Genomic DNA, 23,562 nt, shown 5'->3' on the forward strand with positions numbered 1-23,562 from the left:
ATCAGCAAAGATAGAGAAGTTATACAAAAAGAATGAAGTGGAAATTACAGAACTGGAAACACAGAACAGAAATAAACATCTCAGTGGAAAGACTCAATAGTAGAGTGAAGATAACAGAGGACAGGATCAGGGAACTTGAGAACCAAACAACTGAATCGACCCAATATGAGCAAAAGAAAATGGACTGAAAAAGAAAAGTTAACAGAGCCTAAGAGACCTGTGGGACAATAACAAAAAATCCAACACAGATTCATTGGATCCAAGAAGGAGAAGAGTGAAGAAATAATTCTTCATTATTTTAAGAAATAATGGCTACATAATTTAAAAATTTGGTGAAAGACACAAACCTACAGATTCAAGAGCGAAGAACATCCCCCCTGCAGAATAAATCCAGAAGAGTCCACACCAAAACACATCAGAATTAAATTTTTGAAAACTTAGAAGACCAAGAAATAACCTTGAAGCAGCCAGACAGAAATGATGTATTACCTGTAGGGGCACTTCGATTTGAATAATGGTGGATTTCTCATCTGAAACCATACAAGCCAAAAAGAAGTGGCACATTTATCAAGTGATGAAAGAAAACAATCAATCCTGAATTCTATATCCACAGGGCAAAAAATGAACTTCAACCTAAATCTCATGCTTTATATAAAAATTAACTTAGAATGGATCATGGACTTAAATGTAATATATAAAAGTATAAAACTTTTAGGAATATAGGAGTGTTAGGCTAGATGTCAAAGACGTGACACTAAAAGCATAATTCATTAAAAGGAAACTGATAAATTAGACTTCATTCAAATCCCATGTGAAGAGGATGAAAAGCTACAGACCGGGAGAAAATATTTGCAAACCACGTATCTGGCAAGACTAGTGTCTAGGATAAAGGAGGAATATATTCTTGAAACTAAATGGTAAAAAAAAAAAAAAAAAAAAAAAGTCAAGACAGTTAGAAAATAGGCAAAATAAATGAACAGACATCTCCCTGAAGAGGATGTACAGATGGCAAATAAGCCCTTGAAAAGATATTCAACATCATTATACATGAGAAGGATGCACCTTTAAAACATAGTGAGCTATCACTATGTAATATCAGGAAAAAATAGTAATAGTCCCCAATATTCATGAGGATACAAAGAAATTAGATCACTTATACATTGCAGGAGGGAATGTAAAATGGTATGGTCCCTCTGGAAAATGATGTAGCATTTTCTTAAAAGTGAAATATGTAATTTCCATACAACCCAGCAATTGTACCCTTGGTCATTTCAGAGAAATCAAAATTTAATTTCATACAAAAACACATATACAAATATTCACAGAAGCTTTATTCATAAAATCCCCAAACTGGGAGTATCATGGATATCTTTCAGCAGGTCAACGGTTAAACAAACTGTGGTATAAACATATCATGGCATACTACTCGGCAATAAAAAGGAGTACATGAATCTCCAGGGAACTATGCTGAATGAAAAATCCAGTCCCCAAAGCTGCATACTCTATGATTCAATTTATATAACACTTTGGAAGTGAAAAGAAATTTTAGGAATGGAGCACAGAGAGTGGTTTTCAGAGTCTAGGGATGGGGGACAGGGTGGAACAGGTGAGTATGGTTATACAATGGGACATAGGGATCCTTGGGTGGTGGAATTGCTCTGTATCTTGAATGTGGTTATGGATACATAAACTTACCCAAGTGAAAAATTGTATGGACCTATAGACATACAGACACATTCACATACACACAAATGAGAGGAAGTCTGAATAACATCAGTAGATTGTATCAAGAGCTGTTCCTTGGTTGTGGTATCCTACTATAGTTTTGCAACATGTTACCATTGCAGGAAACTTGGTAAAGAAAGGACATGGGATCTCTCTGTATTTTTTCTCATGACTATATGTGAATTAAATAAAAAGAAAAAAGGAGGTAGGAAAAAAGAAATAAAGACATAAAACTCTCTAAAGAAGAATCTTGGTTGTAATACATATGAAAAATAGCAACAATTACACCATAATTGTGAATACCTGGCTTAAAGGCACCAACCTCAAAGATAAAATCCCAGAATGGATTTTTATAAGATTCAGCAAAATGTTTTTATTGGATTCTTTTTTTTTAGATTTATTTATTTATTTGAGAGAGAGAGAGAGAGAGAGAGAGAGAGAGAAAAGAGAGATCATGCATGTGAACAGGGAGAGGCAGAGGGAGAGGGAGAGAGCGAATCCCAAGCAGACTCTCCAATGAGCATGGAGCCTGATTTGGGGCTTGATCTCATGACTGAGATCATGATCTGAGCCAAAACCAAGAGTTGGACACTTAACCAACTGAGCCACCCAGGCGGCCCCTGGATTCACTTTTGGGAAAAAAAGAATATAGATAGATATAGATATATAGAAGATAAAGGTTGGTAAATATCTAAGCCAGGAAAAATTGAACTAAAAGAATGTTAGGTAACAATTATAATATCAAACAAAATAGATTCTAAGGCTAAAATGTTATACTAACAAAGGTCATCATAAACTAAAAAGAAGCAAACGAAAATTTAATGATTGGAACATATTGTCCAACGTCATAATCCAAAATACATAAACCAATCAGTAGGACTGTGGGAAGAAATAAATGAATCAAGAATTATAGGTGGAAATTTAAAAACAATAACACTCACCTCAGAAACTGGTATATGAAGCAGACAAAAAAAAAAACCCAAATGTATGAAAAATTTTAAATAATGTGCCTTAACTTTACATGTAACAGAACACTCATTTCTTTTGGATACATGTGGGACAGTTACAAAGAGCAATGAAGTAGTAGGTGATAGAGGGAGCCTCAACTAATTTTATAAAGTTTATTCTTGACCATTTTGCAATACAATTAGATATCAACCTAACAGGGAGCTGGAAAAAAATCCCTTCTCTCTAGAAATTGAAAAAACATACCATTAAATGGTCATTGAATTTAAAAGGAATCATGACGAAAGACAATGAAAGCACTAACTGTAAAATTTGTGGGACAATAATGTTGTAAATTCTAGAAGTAAATCTGGTGCAATTACAGGAAAATACTAAAAATCAATACGTTTGACAGTAGGTAGAGAAATGTTTGTTAAATTATTTCCCATCTCTCTCTGCATATTTAAAATATTTAATAATTTTAAAACTTAAACATGTATTAGGCATAGTTTAAGTATGACTCAGACAAAAATTTAGAGCTTTAAATATGTTTATTAGAAAATTAAAATGGCAAGAGAGGAAAATAAAAATAAAAGGAAACAAACAAGTTAAGTTTGAACAAAGGAAGCTAATAAAAGGATAATAAATTCAAAGAAATGAGAAAAAGGAAATAGAAAGATAAGATCAGAAATCAAGGAAATAGAGAACAAAAATCAGTATCAAAGATTAACAAAACACAAGGTAGTTCTTTGAAAAGATTAATAAGATAGCAAACCTCTGATAAGACTGAGAAAGATAAATCAAGAAGAGTAAATACATAAAACACAATGAAAAGGGGAATTGCTTTTACACACAAACACAAGTTGCTTTAAAAAATAATTTTTAAAATTAGGAACAAACATTATAATACATATGAAACCCATTAGAGAATGGGTTGATTTCTATAAAGGAGATAATGGATTGAATTGGACCCAAGGAGAAATAAAAAATTTAAGTAGAGTATAAAAATAAAAATATTGAAGTGGTAAGAAAATATGTTCTTCAATAAAATTCTTAGAAAAAGCATGGGGAACTCAAGAAAGGAATAAATAGGCAAAAGGGATATGAAAGGACAATTCGCAGGAGACAATCTGATCCTAGTGGAGAGCTGCAACCTTAAACAAGAGGCCGCTTTACACCTGTCAGATTGGCTACAGTGAAGAAGCCGGAAAATGAGTCTAGCATGCCTCACTAAGGACCATCATTTCCGGTGTGGACCAGACTCCACTCCAGCATTCTTAGTCAGGACGTGGCTCAGAAAATCTGTCTTCTCGGGGTGCCTGGGTGGCACAGCGGTTAAGCATCTGCCTTCGGCTTAGGGCGTGATCCCGGCGTTGTGGGATCGAGCCCCGCATCAGGCTCCTTGGCTATGAGCCTGCTTCTTCCTCTCTCACTCCCCCTGCTTGTGTTCCCTCTCTCGCTGGCTGTCTCTATCTCTGTCGAATAAATAAATAAAATCTTAAAAAAAAAAGAAAGAAAAAAAAGAAAATCTGTCTTCTCTCTTTCTCTTTTTATTATTTTAGATTGTCATATTAACACTAACCAGAAAGTACACACATCATGAATGTATGCTTGATGAATTTTCACAAAAGGAACACTCGCGTATAAATCACCACCATCGAGAAATAAACCACTTCCAGTACATTAGCAGTCCTTGTTGTGCCTCTCCCTGTCATCGTCCCCCTTCTCCCGAAAGTAGCCACTGTCCTGATTTCTAACACCATGGATTAGTTTTGCATATTTTCAAATACAAAATAAATGGAATCATAGTGCCTCCCCTTTATCTTTTTGTTTCTGTTGCAGATGGTGGTAATTTATTCGCCGCCTTCTTTGCAGTACGATATTCCAGTAAGTGAGCGCTACACATAATGTATCCATCCTTCAATTCACAGATGTTTGTTTTCCCTCCTAGGTTTTGGCTGTCACAAATAATGCTGTATGATCATATATACAGTTGATCTTCATTATTCATGGATTCTGTGATTCGCCTGCTCACTAATGTTTATTTGTAACCCTGAAATCAATACCTACAGAGCTTTCACTGTCATTCATACGCATGCAGAGTGGTGAAAACTTTGAGTCATCTGATGCGTATGTTCTCAGCTGAGGTCAAGCAAGGCAATGCTCTGCCTTGTACCAGTTCTCATCTTACGAACAAGTGTCACTTTCATGGTCCACTAAGTGTCATTTTTAAAAAAATTTTTGTACTTTTTCTTGGTGATTTCACTATTTAAAATGATGCCCAAGCTTAGTGATGAGGAGCTGTCTAGTTCTCCCATGGACAAGAAGGCTGTGATGTGCTGTATGGAGGAAATAATGTATGGTCAGGCATGAGTTGTAGTGCTGCTGGGCATGAGGTCAGCATTAGTGAATCAACAATATGCTCTAAATAAGGTGTCTTCAAACAGAAACATACATAACAGAGTTATATACTGATTGGTTAATGAGAATGCTGTGACCAGAGGCTGGCAGGAACTTAAGCCTTCCTACATTTCCCTGGGGAGCAACACTGGCTAGTTCAGTGCTCGTGGTGACTTTATAGAACGTAACCACTATGAATATGAGAATTGACAGTATATGCATTTCATTGAGTATACACCTGGGAGCCAGAGTGCTAGGTCTTAGTGATTGACATGTGTTTGATATTAGTACATCCATCAAAGAGATTTCAAAGACCTTGCATTCATGTTCAATCCCACCATCAGTGTATGACAATACTAATAGCTCTGTATCTTTTCTGACACTTGGCATTGTCAGACTTTCAAATTTTAGCCATCTTGTTGATGCATAGTACATCGCATTGTGGTTTAATATGTGTTTTCCTGATGATTAATGGTGTTGAGCATTCTTTCATAATTTACTTATTGGCCACTTGATGCCCTCTTTTGTGAAGTGCCTCTTCAGGTCTTTGCCCTTTTTAAAAAAGTGAGTTTTCTGTCTCTTCCTTATTGACTTGTAGAAGTACTGTTATATTCTCAAATCAGTCCTTTGTTGGTTATGTATATTACAAATAATTTCTCCCACTCTGTGGCTTATTGTTTCATTCTCTCAATGGTGTTTTTTCATGAATATATAAATTCATGATATAATGGAAGCAAACTTATCATTTGTTTTCTTCACAGCTTGTCCTTTTTATATCTCGTTTAAAAGATCTTTGCTTACTATGAAGTCATAAAGATATTATCCTACATTATCTTCTAGAGGTTTTAATGTTTTCACTTTCACATTATGATCTACAATCTACCTGAGATTGATGTTTGTATCATGTGAGCCAAAAATTATTTGATTTTTTTCTATAGTGATATTCAATTGACCTAAGTACAGTATGTTGAAAAGACTGTCCTTTCCCACTAAAGACAATTATTGTCTTTAATAATGCTTTCATAATGTATTTTTCTTACCATTTTACTTGTGATCTGTTTGTATCCTTACATTTAAGGTATGCCTTTTGTAAGCAACATATAAATAGATTTTGATTTTTTTATTCTAGTCTAAAATCTTTGCCTTTGAAATACAGTATTTGTCTGTTTATAGTTAATGTAAATCTTAATATATTTGGGCATAAAGGTTTCTACTTTTACCATTTCCCTATCCGTACCATGTTCATTCCTGTCTCCTTTATTGCTTTCGTTAAAGCAATACTTAAACAATTTAATGTGTTTAATTTTTTAAATGCTCTCTCATATTCGCTTGTCAGTTATACATTCTTTTAACCTGTTCTACAATTACCATAGAGGATTGCATATGAATCTTGGACTTCTTAAAGTCTGATATAAATGAGCACTCTTTGTCCTTCTGGACAACACAAGGACCTTCCTTCCCTCTTGCTCGTTGTCATGTATTTTAATTTGACACATATTCTAGACTACAAAAGAAATTATTGCTATTTTTTACATCCACATTTACTTAGATTTATCCACATATTTACTCTTCCCATTGTTTTTCATTGCTTGATGCATGTCCTTTCTTTCAGCTGGGATCATTTTCCTTTATTCTGGATGTGTTGCCAAGGAATTCTTTTAGTTCTTATTTATCTGAAAATATCTTTATTTTACTTTTATTTTTGAAGGAAATTGAAAATGATTGTATAATTTATAGATTGACAGTTATTTTCTTATAGCATTTTAAAGATGCTGTTTTATTGTCTCTTGACTTCTACCATTTCTGTCACCCGTATTATCGTTCCTCTGGAGTTAATGCCTTCTTTTATCTGGCTGCTTATAAGAATTTTGTTCCATCTTTGGTGTTTAGCAGCTTCACTATGAAGAACCCAGGTGCATTTTTTTTTCTTTGATTTTTTTCCTCTTTTAAAGTTGTAGTGTTTTCTGAAGGTGTAGTTTGATGTCCCTTGTCAATATTTTAATGTCCTTGACATCCTTAATCTCTACAATGTTGCTTCTGCCTCATTCTTTCTCTTCTGAATTCACCATTTATAAATACAGGCTTTAAAACAATGATAATTAATATGTTTAAGTAGCTAGAGGGCATGATGGATAATTTCAGCAGAGAACTGAAATGTAGAAAAGAAAACGAAATAAAAATTATAGAACTGAAAAGTAAAATAACTAAAATTGAGAACACAACAGAGAAATTGAATAGCAGATAAGACTAGAAGGAAGGATTGTTAAAAGGAAGATAGATGTTTAGAAAATATCCAGCCAGAAGCTGAGTGGATGGGTGAAAAATGTGTATTTTCCTATAAAATCCCAGATTTTTGCCTTTTCATGAAAAATCAATTTTTTTGTGAACTTTGAGTCTATGTTCCTTTAGTTGGAATTGAAACTTTAGTTGGCTTGAGCTGATGAAGGGCTCCCTGTAGATGGGTACGTTCTTCCTAATAGCCAGAGTCCGTTCTGCTCTATTGCTTTCAGCCACTGAAGCTGGTTATGTGTTGCTACGGTTTGTATTACCCATGCACGGCTTCACTCAGTTACATTACCTGGGTGAGTGGGTGTTGGTAGGTAGGCATGGTGGGGGAGGGACAGTCTAGGCATATGAAATAGCACATGAAAAAGCACTTAGCTGGGAGAGTTGGACAAGTCTGGGGACTCAAAGGAAGCCAGCAGGGCTGGAGTACAGACAGGAGCAGGGGCTGTGTTTTATTGGACCACTGAGTCTGGAAAAATACACCAGATCTTGGATGTCCTTGCAGAACAAGTAGCTAAGAAGGACCAATGGTTATTTCGCTGTTACTTGATGGTATACAGATTTGGCCCCTCTCTGCCTTCTGGTTGGAACAATCCACCAGTATATGAAATTAAGTTGTTAATTTTGAGCCAGGTAGACAAGCTATTGACTTGGTAGGATGAAACATCACTGACTAAATCTTCCTGCCTTTGTTTCCCCTCTGTTTCAGCTGCACATGTCCACTGCTTAGAAAAGTGTGGGGAGCTGACTTGGAAGCTTGTCGGTTGCTTATCCAGAGCCTACAGCTCCAGGAGACCGGGGGCACACTGTCTGCCGAAGATGAGAGGCAGACAGATGACTTAGAGGGAGCCGTCTATGCAGCCACTCCTGCCGTCTCCCCCAGGCTCCATTCTGAAGTTGAGAGGAAGACCTCTTTGCAGGCCTTTGAAGACTGGAAGGCTCACCTGAGCCCATCTCTGTACTTCGCTGGCAGCGAACAGAAAGAGGTCTGTCCATTCCTGTCGCCTCAGCAGGGGCCCTACTCAGAGGGGTACTTGGGGCCACACTCCAGATGGGAACAGAAAATATTGGGAGGGTGACCCATGGAACCATGCAAACTTTTAAAGGTTTTAATAACCCTGGAATATGATTACAAAATAGTGCAGAATTTTTGTGGAAGTTTAAAATATAGGAGAGCAAAAAGAATCACTTTGGCATATTTAGTTCTATGTTCTAAGGTAATGGCTAGAGTTAGAATATAAATCTGGTATATAATATGTATAGCATATACCATACATGTCATATATAACATCATTATTGTATGTGTCACATGTGATATTTAATTATATATTTAGAATCTATATATCATTATTTATTAGAATATCTATCTACATATTATAATTTATTAAAATCAAACATTCAAATATATGTACATATCCCTTTGTTTTGCCCAAACAAGGTCATAATGGATATTTGTAATATACCTTTTTCATTTTTTAAAAAAAACTGATAGTTGGCTTATGATATATATCATATCTATGATGTACGATATATTCCATTTATAATTAAAATGCAGATTTATTCAACATTTTACTCCAAGGCTGACCTAGATTAACAAAGAGTTCCCCTCCCCTCTCTCCCCCACCCTCCCTCTTCTCCTGTCTTTCCCTCCCTCTCCCCTCCCCTTCTCTCCCTAGTCCATCTCTCCCCACTTCTCCTCACCTCCCCTCTCCCTCACTTTCCCCTCCAAACCTAACAAGACACCTTTCTATGAGAGTTCGTAGGCAACTTTCCCCCCCAATTTTAGTACCACACCAGGAGGCTTTGGAGCTCTTTTTTCTGGCCAGGTACTCAGGTGTTCTGAATTAAAAGGAAACAAAATCCTGGTGAGCCTGGAGGAACACGTCACTTCATGTTCATGGCTCACATTTAACATTAGATGTGCCCCGTCCCTGGGCCTTTGCCACGACATCCCCTGCCCAGGCAGGCCTGCCTGTCCTATCTGTAGGACCATGGTCTTCACAGAGCAGACACTCACGGACAACGTGGGCTACAGTCACTGACTTCTGGACTGCTTGGAAAATTGATACTTGATCCCATATTTGAACTGAATAACCTTATGGGAAAGAACGCTGTTATCACTCTCCGGAATCCTGCTGGCCTCGTAAATTAGGCTCTAAATTGAGCTATAGATGATCTCAACTCCTTTGTTAGCCAAGGCGCTGCTGGCGGCTAGCAGTCCTGTTGGTGGTGGTGTTGAAAACTCACCACCTGTTGCAGTTGGCTGGTGGGAAAAAAGATTCTGGTGGGGAGGAAAGTGCCACCCAAGCAAGGGGGTCGTATCTCTGGGCTGAAGAAACTGTGGGTCTTGGGTCCGAGGCTTTGAAGGTAGGGTTGGCTGTCCACAGTGGGCTCCCAGGAGCTCGGTAACAGAACAGACAGGATCCAAGCCAGGTGTGTGGTAGGGTCTGCTGGGACACGGGACTCCTCTGGAGGTCAGGACTAATTCAGCAAATTTCACCTGTTGGAGGAGTCGGCCTCCCTCCCTTCCTTCCTCCCTTCCGTGCGCATGTGTCCCTCCAGGCTCTCTGGAAGATGGCATTCCTAGGTGTATGAGGATTATTCTTCCGTAAGATTATGAGCACCTGCCAGTCTGACTATAGGGAAACAGAGCTATGAGGTAGGAAATGCAGAGTCAAAGATGACTAACGTAGACCCTTATCATAGAATGATACTCGAAGTTTCTGGTGAGGAGGAGGCCTGACTAAACCAGAGAGTGGAAGAGGGACAGTGGCTGCTTCTCTGAGCTCTGGGACCTCCCTGCCCCCAACCCCCACCTCCTCTCCACCAACTGAAATGCTGAGGGTTTCCCACCATTTTTTGCTGCTTCCTTCCGGGTGGGGGAGCCAGAGGGTATTTTGAAGCTTTTGCTAGCTTTCTGTGCTGTCTTCCTGTCCTGTGCCAGGCCTCAGTCCACTTACTGTTCCTACGTTGCTTTTCTGGGTTTCTATTCACAAAGAAGGGTGGGCACCCTTTGAATTCGTCAGTGGCAGAAATGTTAAGATGGCAGATACTGTCAAGAAAGGGGAAATTTATGGGAGCAGGAAACAGATCAGTTGTTGAATTGGGTGTGAGGAGAATTAGGGTGAGGGGAAGAGATTGTTCACAAAGAGCAACATGAAGGAATTTGGGGGTGCGTGTGATAGAACCATTCCGGATCTTCATCACGGTGGTAGTCACGTGACTGTGTGCATATGTCTATAACTTTACACCAGAGTGAATTTTATTGTTATTACTTTACAAAGGTGACTCAAATTTTAAAACTAACATCCACCTATTTAAGAGTGAGGCCATAGGCCACAGATGCTGGAATCAGTGGTGCTTGGCTCAGGGCTATCGCTAGGCGGTATGGCGTGGCCAAAGGAGCCTGAGGCCCAGAGTCTCTGATCCTAGTTAGGCCATCTTCAGGAGCCTAACACCCCCCCCACCTGCACCCCCCAAACGAGGACAACAAAAACTATCTCATGAGGTTGTGTGGATTTAAATAAAATCACGCATCTAAAAATAAGTTAGAGGTTTAAGAAAATACATAGTAGAGGTTTGAAAAAAATGTTTTTGTGGGGAGGGGGCTGTTATCACTCTTTATGGCAATCCCAGGTATCTCTAAGACCTTTTAAAAAGAATATGCCTGGCTTTCGTTATCTCGAAGCAGAAGCCAGCAATGAATTAGTGGAGATAATCCCAGACAAGAAAGGTTTAATAAAGAAAGGATCCTGTTTGTATTTAGATGGTGGATTTTCGAAGACCAGAGGCTCGGAGAAGCGATCATCAAGGGTCTCCTTAGAAGGTGTTTTCGTTCTGCCGCCGCCGTCTGCCAGGGAGTCCTTGAAGTCTGGGTACTTGTGTGTTTACCCTGTGGCTGAAGTGTCTATTTGTTTTGCAGCTGGGAGTTGGTTTTGCCTTGGAACTCCCTGCCGGGTCTGGGTTTATCCACTGAAGCATGACGGCTGAAGGCAGGCAGTTTCTTTATAACCCAAATCTTCCATGAAAAAATTGCTGACTTCTTACGGGGGTCCGTAAGGAGACGGCTGCTCGGAGCCTTCGCTGCGTGCGAAAAATGGCCCGCGTGGTTCCGTGCATTTCGGCGGTGTTTGGGGTGTTTTGGTCATTAATTAAAGCTTTCGCTGTGTGGATGGTCCCCCTGGGCCTCTCCGCGCCATGTCCCCCATTTTACAGCTGGGCCCATGAAGGCAGAGTCATTTGCTTGGGGCTTTGCTTGCAGAGGAAGTCGACAACAGGGCTAAGGGGCCAGTTTTAGCAGGCGCTTCCTCGGATTGTAACAACACTCTGCTTTTTGTTTCGTTACTGCTCGCTCGCAAGCCTTTCCTCGGACTCTGGAAACAATCAGCTGCTGTTGGCCCGGGTTTATAGACGGTGCAGAAATTGCACGGGGGCCAGACAGGAGCTGGGGAAATCAGTGAGCCAGCTTCCTCCGCTGTGAAGTTGCTCTTTTGTACTCGCTGTTCTGGCCATAATACCTGCGTAATTCTCTCCTTCCTGTCTGCAGTCTGTCCTGCTGGGGTGCTTTCTGTTTTTACTACAAAGTGGGCTCCCCTCCCGCAGAGTTCCCTGGACAGGATCACTCTCCCCTAACTCCAGCTGCTTCCTTTCCAAGCCAGTAGCTGCCACCAAAGAGGCTTCAAAAGGCCCTAACAGGGCCAGAGCTCTGTGCGATCTCGTTCAGCACTGGAAAAGCCAGTGTGCTGTCTGCCATGAAAGAAATTCACCGTAAGACACGACCAGACAGCACAGCTTTGTTTTGGGATACGGGTCTAAAACCCAGTTCCTTTTCACATGGCCCATCTTGCACAAACCTTGGCAATGATGCACGGGCTGCAGTTTCTGCTGCGGGTTTCCTTAAAGTGGGCCGGAAATGCAGAAACAGTCGTCGGTGTCCTCTCTTCTCCTCTTGAAGATTTTCAGCTTGGTGTGTATGGAGACAGGAGTCTCATTCATGCAAATGTTTCATGCCTTTTGTTTAAATCAGGTCATTAGAATTTCAGGTACAACTGGCACACGTAGGATTAGAAACAAACAACTCAACCACTAGGAGCAGAAGTGTGCAGGCTCCCCGGGGCTCTGACCTGGCCTTGGCCTTGGCCCTGGCCCCCAAGGTGGAGAGAGGCCCCGCAGAGCCACAGGGCAGGCTGGAAGGTAGGGAGGAGAGGGGCTCCTGCTGCTTCTCTCAGTTAATTAACACTGTCAGCTTGGCAGCTGCCTTCACCTGCCTAAGGAAAGGCAGTGAACTCCCCAGATCGGCCTGCTTTCCCTCCTTTTTGAAAACTATGGAACCCCTCTCTGTGCTCCAGGGCCCAACTGTGGAATTTCTTTCACTAATTAAAAATAGGTCAGTGCTTTTGAGGAAACCCACCTTGGGGCTCCTGGAGACTTTCACCTTGGAAAATCCTTGTCATTCACTGATGAACACGGAGGGATCGATAGGAAATCCTCACCGCCTACCTGGCAAGGAGTAACTTATGGCGTTTGTAACATGGGAGGCTTATCGGATAGCTTCCTAGTCATTTCTTCCAAGGAGCTGAGAGATTTTAAAAATCCAGGGTTTCACATTTCTGGAAAATGAATGAACCCTCTGCCCCCTTGTCACACCTAGGCTGCATCTGATGCTCTCACCTGTTGGGGGCCGGGGCAGTTAAAGTCAGGAACTTCCTGTACCCCATGAGCTGGCTGGCGGAACCCCCTGCCCATTTTAGCCTGAGCAGGTGGAAACCCTGGATCTGCTTAGAGCATAAAGCATGCTCTCCTTGGAAAGGGTAGCAATCCAGCACCAGGACAAAACCCTGGCATTTAAAAACAATAATTCTGGTTGTCTCATAGTTGCATAGTTTACCAAAATATGTTTAGAAATGAAAAAATTTTTAATCTAAAATGAACACAGATGAAAGTTGGCATTTGGTTCTGTTCTCCTGGTCCCTCTCTACTCTGTGGTTCAGGCTTTCTTACAACAGTCAGCTTGCAGAGCTCATTCTCCGTATGCGGAATCCCTCCAACTGTGTTCCAGTCTCATTTTTCTTATTACAAAAGGGTCTTATGATTTGACGTCACTGTCCCCCAAATCTGAATGCTTATGTTAAATAGAGATTATTTAAGGACTTGCCGATGCAAGACTATTCCTTACACATAGATTTTTCCTCGAAGTTTCTAATAGAGTTTGGCCTTATTCAACTTTGATGTTCAAATGATGTGTGCCGAAAGGAAAACAATCCAAGATCTCTTGAATGATCGTGTAATATAAAATAGAGCTTTTCAAAGATTGCCCTTCATATGAACTGGAAACTGTAGGCCAATTAACCTATACAAATCATGAGCCAATTCTTTCTTTTATCAATTTTTTTGTTCTGTTAAATGGTTCTGTGTAAAAATTGTTTCTCAGCACCTCTTTTGTAATAAGTGGGCAGATACTTGAAGACAATTTATCGCTCACTGTGACCGAAAGACATCTAAATATTTCAAATGCTTTCCCTACCACTCACAACATCTGGATGCTTTTAAGAGAAATACCCACTTACTCGGGGTATAGCCATATAACTTGGGTATTTGGATGAATACTTGTATTATATGGAGTAGTAAAGATATGCCTTTAGTGTCTTCATTCATGCCTCTCTGCTCGTTGACATTAATGACTATAGAACGAGTGTTTATGTGGAAAGACAAGTGCTTATGAAGTCTATTTCAGATGTGCAAGATATTATTTGTGGTGGGACCAGAGTTTGTCGTAGGTAAATATTCTTTATGTGCACAATAAAAAGAAAAGAAAAAGAACCATACAGCATTCCGGGAATGTATTTGCCAAGCAAATATTTTGGAAAACAGCCCAAAGGAACATATTTAAGGCTGTGATTTTAATAGTGAACTAAGGAAATGCTTTAATGCATCAGCTAAGCTCACGGATGGTGGTAATCACATCTGGTTTACCTCAAGCTATAGGAGCAGGAATGAAACTTAACAGCGGAACAAACATCATGAGGCTCAAGTTACATTTTTTTTGTAGGTATGTGTATGTGTAGTGCAAGGTTAAAAATAATAAAAAAACACGGAAATACTGCCATGGCTCAAGTAATCTGTAAATGCAGATGGCTTGCCAACTATAAGGGAAGACTGCTCTGTCACCTGTCCTTTCTTTATTATGTAGCCTGTGAGTTTTACTGCAGCAATTAAATGCTTTTATGGATAGGCAACTATTGCTGATGCCTTATTCCATGGCCAAGGAAAACAGGGTTCTAAGTAAGCTGGTTGAGCAAAGACTAGGGTCTCCAAGGTGGGAGCTGCTTCCTCTTCACCACCGATCCCATTCCCCAGCAAGGAGCGAAGCCGTTGATGTAAATTTAAGTATATGTAGCACCCAGCATAATGCATTTCTCACCTGAAATATAGACCTAAAAATCCTTCTTGATTGTATCAGGTTAATTTTTAAATCATAGCAATAATTCTCCCTTCAGTTATGAGGTTTTTGCATGTCAGACATCACACGGACCCTCTCTTTGGAACTCCTTTTGACAGCATTAAAAAAAGAATCAGCTATTTAAATTTCTCAATCCACTGACTCAACCCAAGGTGTAGCCCATCCGCTCACACGTGTGACGGATCACCGGTGACGACCAACAGTTCTGGAAACGTGTGCTCTCTTAGCGGTGAGAGCCTTTCATAACCGAAGTTGGCAGCATTATCTGCTAACTGGCAATTTAACCTAAATGGCTTTCTGTTCCACATGCATTTTCTATTCAGAATAAAAATAATCAATATTATTTCCTGATCACTTTAGGTGTAGCCTGGGGGATATTGTTATGAGATTCTTGCTCATTTCAAAACAATTACTTGAGGGAATATAGTCCCTCCCCTTTGGGTATGGGCTCTCGTTTTAAAACGTTAAATGTTGATATTCTCCAAATGTCACAGGTGAGGACTTGTTTATGGGAAAATCACTAGGGAAAAAAGCCCTTGGAGACCCTGGGCATGAGCGTGTGAAGGTTTGTCACCAGACTGTGTGGTTTAGGCATCTGTTCGGGTGAGCCACTGAATGCATTTCTGGATCTGAGTATAAACTTTAGTCAATAAATGTTGTAGCACGTCATTTTAATGGGAAAATCCTGCCCCACAAAGGAAATCCTCTTTTCTGCTTTAAATCATGCTTCCCGAGTTTGGTGAGTAGGACAGATATTTGACGTCAGCTCTGATTCAACACAGCTGAAAATTTCTGCCCGAACATTCAAGTCTACAGGTCTTGATCATGAGGTGAGTTTGACAAATTATATTTGAAATACCGCCTGGCCGACTTGGTGCTCTGAAATCGTACCCACGTGCGGGGGCCGTAGGGAAGATGTAGGGCTTTTTCTGAGGCCCATGAAGGACACGTTTGTATGGAAATGCTGTGGTGGACACACAGGACCGGCTCACAGCCCTGGATCCCTCCTGCCTTTCGCTAGATGCTGCCATGGGTAATGCGACCCGAGAAGCAGCATAGCTTCCTCAAGGCCATTAGTCACTGGGCTAGAGGAATGGCAGGATGCCATTCCGCCACCTCCTGGTAGGGGACACAGGCAGGTATGTGCCCAGTAAAGGACCGTGCTTGAGCCCTGAGTGGAGGTGGTATAGGGGATTCAGGAATTCAGAAAGTTCCTGGAAGAAGTGGAATCTGTGGCGTTTTGAAGAGAGAGATGGTATTAGCCTGGAGGAGAAGGGGAAGCGCTCAGCCAGGGGGCCATTTACCTGGTGAAATTTCTTTCATTCTGACCCAGAGGGAAAATACTCCTAGGGCTAAATGAGGGGATGGAGGTACAGAAAGAAAAAAGTCATAATTTGAATTGCTGAAGCAGCTGCCTGATGGGACAAATTACTGGAGTTTTCAAAGCCACTTTGAAATGCCAAACAACCTGCACTTTATCCATTCAGAATTGCAAATCCTACAAAATTCCGTTTCAGCTAGGAATACCGGTGACTTCGGTGACTTGACTTCGTAGTGGGTGATATTTTTATTACCAAGTGTCAGTCATGTGGTCATGTGGGGTTTGGGTTTTTTGTTTTTTTGGGTTTTTTTGCCACATTTAATGATAAAAACGTAAGCAAATGTAACAGATTTCAAACCAAGAGGAGCCCAGGGCACGAAGAGTTCAGTTTGGAATCTGCCAAGGTGATAAAAGAGATGAGAGGTCAAGGCTCTTCTATTCTTATTCAGAAAGGTGAAACTCACTTCCTTCCCGTGTGACTCACGGGCTTTCCTCTTTCCAGCCTTATGTTTTACGGACATGTGGACCAAAGGTCCCCGGCTCACCATGGCAGCTGGGTTGCCCTGGTGCCCATCACTACCACCCCCAGTTGGTACGTATCTATCTGAATCCTGGAGGACACACCCCTTAATGACACGGAGTCCTCCAGGAATCAGAGCAGACTTCGCAGAGTCCCGAGGGTGGAAGGGAGGAGAGGTGATACCCTCAGGCACCATTTGCTTCTCTGTTTTCTGTCATCATTTTGTAACCCCCCCTCACTCCCACCCTGGGCCAGCCCCACAAAAATCCCTTTCTGTCTTTCCCTTCCACATGGCTACATCAGATCCCGAGGAAGAGCCCACTAGATATGGGAGACCTGTGTCTTAGACCCCAACCCGTCACTTTCTCAGTGTGTGACCTTCACCAAGACATGGGACTCTTTGAGATGCTTTCTGTGTGTATAAAGGGAAGAATTGAACTAGATCATTCCTAAGCCCCTGCCAGCTCCGATTCTCTCTGCTTCCAGGTATTAAGATCCTCAGGGAAGGGTTCATGACATCCTTAGTGGCCCTCACTGAGGTGGCCCTTCATAAAGGCTTCCATTTGATGTCCTGGGAAACAAGGTGGCTGTTGGATGGGGGCTTCATTTTCATGCGGTTACATCCCAAGCTGGGGTCTCCTGAACAGTAGAGCTGCCTTGCAGTTCACTTAACCAGAAATGCCAGAGCTGCTGAAGCTTTTATGGAAGGACAACTTCTTTGACAGAAGTTTCCTTTCTTTTAAGACAAACAAGCAAACAAAAGCCCTTTAATAGGTCCTGTTCCCTTTACTTGTTTTTAGCTTTCCATCAAGGCTTAGACAGATAAAATGGATACAGTCAGAAATGGGGGGATAGTTGACAGGCAAGCCCTCTGCTCTCCTGCCAGGGCATCTCTGCTGAGAAAAGCCTAAAACCCGCTGGCTTAGAAGAAGACACTCAGGAGAGGTGTTCTCGAAGCAAGAGAGAAAGCACACTTGACGCCTCCGCGGGGACTCTCTCATCCTCTGTGACTGTAGCGAACGCCCACTCATGTTCGCAGGAGGACGTGACCATATACGTAGTGCCACAATATTGTCCTTTACTCTGCGCAGAGCATGCCCCCAGGTGAGTGTGAGATACAGAAACCCACTGGTCTGTTCCTTCTGCCCCTTGTGGTGGAAGCACCTTGCTGTGCTGAGTGTCTACTAAAGAGTCATTTCTCCCAAAGGTAGAAGGAGGTGGGGCCCTGTTGGTCGTATTGCAAGTAGATATATTGCTCAGAATATGTGTCTGCACGGTGTCCTAGCCCTGCCTGCACATTTGACCCGGAGCCAGGGATCCAGGGACCAGGGACTTGTGGCAGTGGTGGCTCCTCGAAATCTCCATCTTGCACACCTCAGCTCAGAGCCACAGTTCCCAGCATGGCTTGGACCTTCCCTCCGTGACAAGCCTGGGCATTAACATGTTATTCAGCTTCAAGATCTAGTCAGTCTTGCGCGTGGCTCTGTAGCTGGGAACCAGGGAGAGTGCACTTCCGGCGAGCATTCTGCAACAGTCCCGTCTATCCACGCAGGATCCTGTGTAGGGTATGACCCGTCTAGCCCGCCGTGCTAGCCACTGTGGCTGTATCACAGCTCATCCCAACTTAGTGATTGAGAACAACCGTTTACTGCATGCATGGATCCGGGGGTCAGGAATTCGGGTGGGGCACCGCGAGGAGGGCTGTCTCTGCCCCAGGCTGTTTTGACTGTAAGCTGGATGACTTCAACGTGGAGCTTGGAATCATCGGGGGGCTTAGTCCTATCCATGTCTGGCTGTCAGCCGGCCCTTAGCTGGGGCTCTCAACCAGACACCCACACATGGCTTGTCCATGGGCTCTGGGCTTCCTCACAACATGGAGGCCAGGTTCAAGGGCAAGTGATCTGAGAAGACATGTCGTCTGCTGTGAGCTGGCTTTGGAAGTCAGGCAGGTCACCTTTGCCATGTTCTGTTCATTGCAGGATTCTCAACAGCCCAGCCAGGTTCGAGGCAGTGGAGGAATAAACGGCAGAGGGGCAAGGTTCTGGAAGGCTGTTTTGCTGTGGGTACACATACACTCTGCCAAACCTGGCACAGCATGGAAAACACAAGGGAGGTCTTGCTAGTCCCTCAAGTGTAAGGTTAACAGGCAGGACCTCTGCAGCTGTGTTCACTTTATACCCATGACTCCGGTCCCACCTTGGTCTCTATGGACGAGGAGGATTCCTTTGGACAGAGCAGAATTTTTCTCCAGGTTGGTAGAAATACATAAACCTGTGCTTTATCAGCTGTCACTGCTCAGGTGAGGTCTTCAACGAATTCTCTTCCCAAGATTCCAAAAACTCTTCCAATAACGCCCACCTGGGTCACACACAGGACCAGGAATTCAGGAGCGGAGTCTGTTGGGCCACCAAGCCGTGGTTTGTGCAGGAGCCTCGTAGGGATTCTATGACTTAGGGAAACAGCCCGGTGTCAGAGCGCCAGTCAGGTCTTCCGTTAGTGGTCAGAGAACCATGAGTTCGTTGACTTTGTTTCTTTTTGGCTCTTTATGGCTTTTTAAAAAAATTTCATTACGCTATGTTCATCACCGTACAGTACATCATTAGTTTTCGGTGTAGTGTTCCATGATTCATTGTTTGCGTATAACACCCACTGCTCTGTAAACTTGTTTTTTAAAATAGGTGTATTTCTTCCATACTTTTCCATTCTGGCTTGAATCAGTGTCCTCGGTAAGTTTTTCTTTCTTATATTTTAGAGAGGTGGAGAATACAATAAAATATGGAGAAGAAAATAAAAATCTTCTATAGCGCCACCCCTTGAAATAATAATTGTCAATATTATAGTGCTTTTTCCATTGTTTATTGCCTCCCCATCATTAAATATTCCTGTCTTAAAAATGATTTTAATGGCTAAATATGAATTAAATATACCAGAATTTATTTTAACCACCGCTTTTATTGTTGGATATTTTATTTCTTCTTTCCCATGCTTTTCATGTGATTACTTTTGCATTTTTAAAATAGATTTTTATTTAACATATGTAACATTTTCCATACTTATTTAAAAGGTTTGATAAAAATTATTGAAATCTAAATAAAATTTATTTCTTTGTGATTCCTGGAAATGGAATTATTAGATCACAGGCTATGAACAGTTTGAAGTTGTTGCTACAAAATCTGAAATTGCTTTCCCAAATTCACACAATCACTATCAATCTGTACATAATTTTAAAAGGCAAACAGGTGGGACTTGTCTGCTTGGGGGGGGGCGCAAATGTAAAGCCATATTTTAAATGAATTTAATTCCGCTTTGATTTCTATTTGTTGTAGCCCGAAGGTGAGGATTAAGTCATTTGCCTCTATCTTAAGTGCTCTCAATTCCTTGGTTCTGCATTCTGAGCCTGTTCTTTTTCTCACTTCAAGTGTATTTTCAGTTGTATGCATTTCCCCCCGGCCCGAAAACGATGCTTTTCTCCTTCGTGTGCAACTCGTGGTCTCACGGCCGCCAATCATTTGTCCCCAGATGCTCTTTTTTGCAGCATCTCCTTTATTTCACGCATGACTGTGGCGTTGCTCATTGCCCACTGTCTCCGCTTCTGTGTGATTTGTCTGCCCTGTAATTCTGCATCTTTGAATGATAATGTGATTACTTTTAGGATCAGTAAAATAAGGATGCATATGTGATTTTTATATATTTGCTGTCTTCGCATCATCACTGCCGTGGTCAATTACGGGCAAACCGTTATGCGTTCTTCGTGGGCCTTCTAGTTGTGCATTTGTCCTCGAAATGGCTTGACGTTGTCGCTAGATTTTTATTCTTCTGTATATACATTTACTTGCAGTATAAAAGGCTTCTCCAATATTTGCAATAGTTATTTATAGTTCCCCTTAGCACTGTTCTATTCTAATATAGTTGACCAATTGGGATATAAACTCAGAAGCATTCTGGAGTTAATATAATGAATATTAAATTACATATCTGGATTTAATGATTATTCATGGCCTCCAATTATAATATTACATAACTTGTGATCTCTAAGGAATTTTTAACAGTAAATATCACCACACCTGGGCATTCCATTATTATTGTTGGGCATTAATTGTAGCTTTTGTAGTAACCTTGCAGTTTAATCTAAATATGTATCTTAATTCTTTCTCTTACGCAAAATTCTTTTTGGTATACCTTCTAAGACTTTCACTCTGGGTTGAGAAAATATTACTTTTACATTTGGTTAATTAATTAATTAATTTATTTATTTATATTTTTAAGTTTTTTTGGTTAAATTTTAATGACTTGCTTTTTGCTGCTTACTTATCAATTATGGTTTTTTACTGAAATATAATTGACATAGAGTAGCATGAAAGTTTAAGATGTACGACATGTTGGGGCGCCTGGGTGGCTCAGTCAGTTAAGTGTCGGACTCTTGATTTTGGCCCAGGTCATGATCTCAGGGGTATGAGATCGAGCCCCATATTGGGCTCCCCACTGGGAGTGGAGCCTTCTTAAGATTCTCTCCCTCTCCCTCCCTCTGCGTCTCCCCCACCTGCGCTTCTGTGGGAGAGATATTCTGTCTCTCTCTCTTAAAAAAAAAGATGCACAACTTGGGACATTTATATATGGTAAAATGATTTCCACCCTAGTGTTAGCTAACAGCTCTATCACATCACATAATTATCATTTCTTTGTCGTGGTGAGAACGTTTAACATCTAGTCTGTTAGCATTTTGAAGTTGATACTGTAGTGTTGTTGGCTATAATCACTGTGCTGTGCATTAGATAACCAGGACTAATTCATCTTCTAGGTGCACGTTCGTCCCTTTTAACAACATCTCCGCACCCTCATGGCCCAGCCCCTGGTAACCACCATTCTACGCTCTGTTTCTACAAATTTAGCTTTTTTAGATTCCACGTAGAAGTGATATCATGCAATATTTATCTTTGTCTGGCTTATCTCACTAAGCATAATGCGGTTTTTTTCCTGTCCCTTTGTTTTCAGATTCCCTATTTCCTTTCCTCATTTTTTTTTTTACCTTATTTATTCTTTTCTTTTCCAAGTCCGTGGGCTTCTATATGGCAGTTATTGAGCTCAAGGGTGTGGGATGCATGGATAGCCCATGTCTGTAGGGGTTTTATCATCACTCGTGAGAACCTAACGCATATCAGAATGACTGGAATAATAGTGTGATCGAAGACAATGGGGCCATCCAGTTGGCCAAAATTAGGTTGTGCGTAAGAGGGGACACAACTGATGTGAGCCCTGTGGCCAGTTGTGAAGGGGCCGAGTTTGGACTCTGCTCTGTGGTGGTTTGGTGCTGGGAAGTGGGATAAAGAAGCCACTTTTGGGGTTCCTGTATGGGATATAGCTTTGAAGGAGAAGCATCTGAGAAGGAAGGAGCTCCAAGACTCGGATATTCACTCATGGAACCAATGAATACCCCATGCCCGCCATGTGTCAGGGGCTCTGGACCCCACAGTGAGCAGGCCTCCATCCCCCTTGCTCTTACGGGGCCTGTCGTTCAGCGGCCCTGCTCGTCTGGGGCTTCCGCTCTGGTGAAAGGGAGAGCAGATGAACACCTGTGGCAGTGGCAGCAACAGCTGTGTACATAATAACACCTCATGGCATTTAAAGTCTCCTTAATTTTCTAACTTTCAGGCACTGTGACTCGTGTGTAAAGACATGTCCAGTGCCCTTCTGGGTTGTGTGCCCCTAAAGGAATAGCTCTGTTCTTACAGGTTCAGCTGCTTGCTCCTGTGACTCGCCCCAGCCTGACTTTGGTTCAAATTCTTATTACATTGTGAGTCTGCCCACGGATGCAGCTGGGAGACTCAGGCTTCCCCTTTGATAATTCGATGTTAGGAGTTGACATCCTGGAAATAGCACTTTGAAAGGACCGGATAAGGGAGGTCACCTGTGGAGCTCGTCATTTGGTAATAACCTGAAATCGGTTCATGTCTTCTCAAGAATGACCTCCAGGGAAGACAAAGATTCTGGGATTATTCTCCTGGCGTGCAGAAGCTGGGAGGACTCTGTTGGGAAATCTTCCCTCTGGGTACCAATGGGTAAAGTACAGATGTGCTCATGGTCCTGAAAAAGTCGATAACTTACAAGTGATCTTTTATTTTTCTCTGGCCAGGAATCTTGCGTCCTTTCTGCAGAACTTGGAGAAAAATGTGAAGCCATAGACAAGAAGTTACTGTATTTAGAAGACCAGCTTCACACAGCAATCCACAGCCATGATGAAGATCTCATTCATATCCTTTTCATCTTGCAGATTAAGCACCTGCTAGTTGTTTTGTAAGAGCAAACCTTAAAAAAATATTCAATTTTTCCATGCACTAGCAGATGGAAACAAATAGATACCGCTGTTATTTATAGCATAGCACACCTTTGATCTCCGAGATTATCCTGTATGCAGTGTTTTCTCTCTAGCTTTTGGTAAGTAATCCAGCATTTTTTATTATCAAACCTGACCACTAAAAATTAACCATGAAGTTCAGACATGCATAGAAGGCCAAAACAAAATGCAGTTTTCAGGGGGCATGAAGCTGGGTTTGTGGGATGGAGATGGTTGTGGGTCTGATCGGCTCAGTTTTTCTAGGGGCTTCTGTATATTTTCTTTACCATACAATTTTGCCCTGGAATCAGCACCAGAGTATCATAACTAATAGGACTTTAGGTCATTCCTTTTCAATATCTTCTTGCACAGGACTCCATATGCTTGGTGTCACATCTGCAGGTGCCTTCCTCAACGCTAGCCGCCACTGAGCAAGACGGCAGGAGAACAGGTTAGCTTCCATACATGTCCATATCCCGTGTGGGTCTGTGGATGTGCTCAGTTCTGGTTAGTTCTTTTGAGGGCAAAGGGATGGGTGCGCACATAGATGAAGGGGGGTATGCTCCATCCTGTAT

General features: G+C 41.6%; 1 protein-coding gene across 1 annotated transcript in view; it reads left to right on the plus strand.

Moving 5' to 3' along the window:
• Positions 1-23,562, plus strand: part of DISC1 (DISC1 scaffold protein) — a 364,802-nt gene that overhangs the window by 327,638 nt on the left and 13,602 nt on the right. The window contains exons 11-12 of the mRNA XM_045783648.2: positions 8,066-8,342; positions 22,787-22,904. Of these exons, the coding sequence (XP_045639604.2) occupies positions 8,066-8,342; positions 22,787-22,904 (395 nt within the window). The remainder of the gene's footprint in view (positions 1-8,065; positions 8,343-22,786; positions 22,905-23,562) is intronic.

This window comes from Ursus americanus, chromosome 6 (genome assembly GCF_024610735.1).
Source record: "Ursus americanus isolate L20-20 chromosome 6, mUrsAme1.1.p, whole genome shotgun sequence".
NCBI lineage: Eukaryota > Metazoa > Chordata > Mammalia > Carnivora > Ursidae > Ursus > Ursus americanus.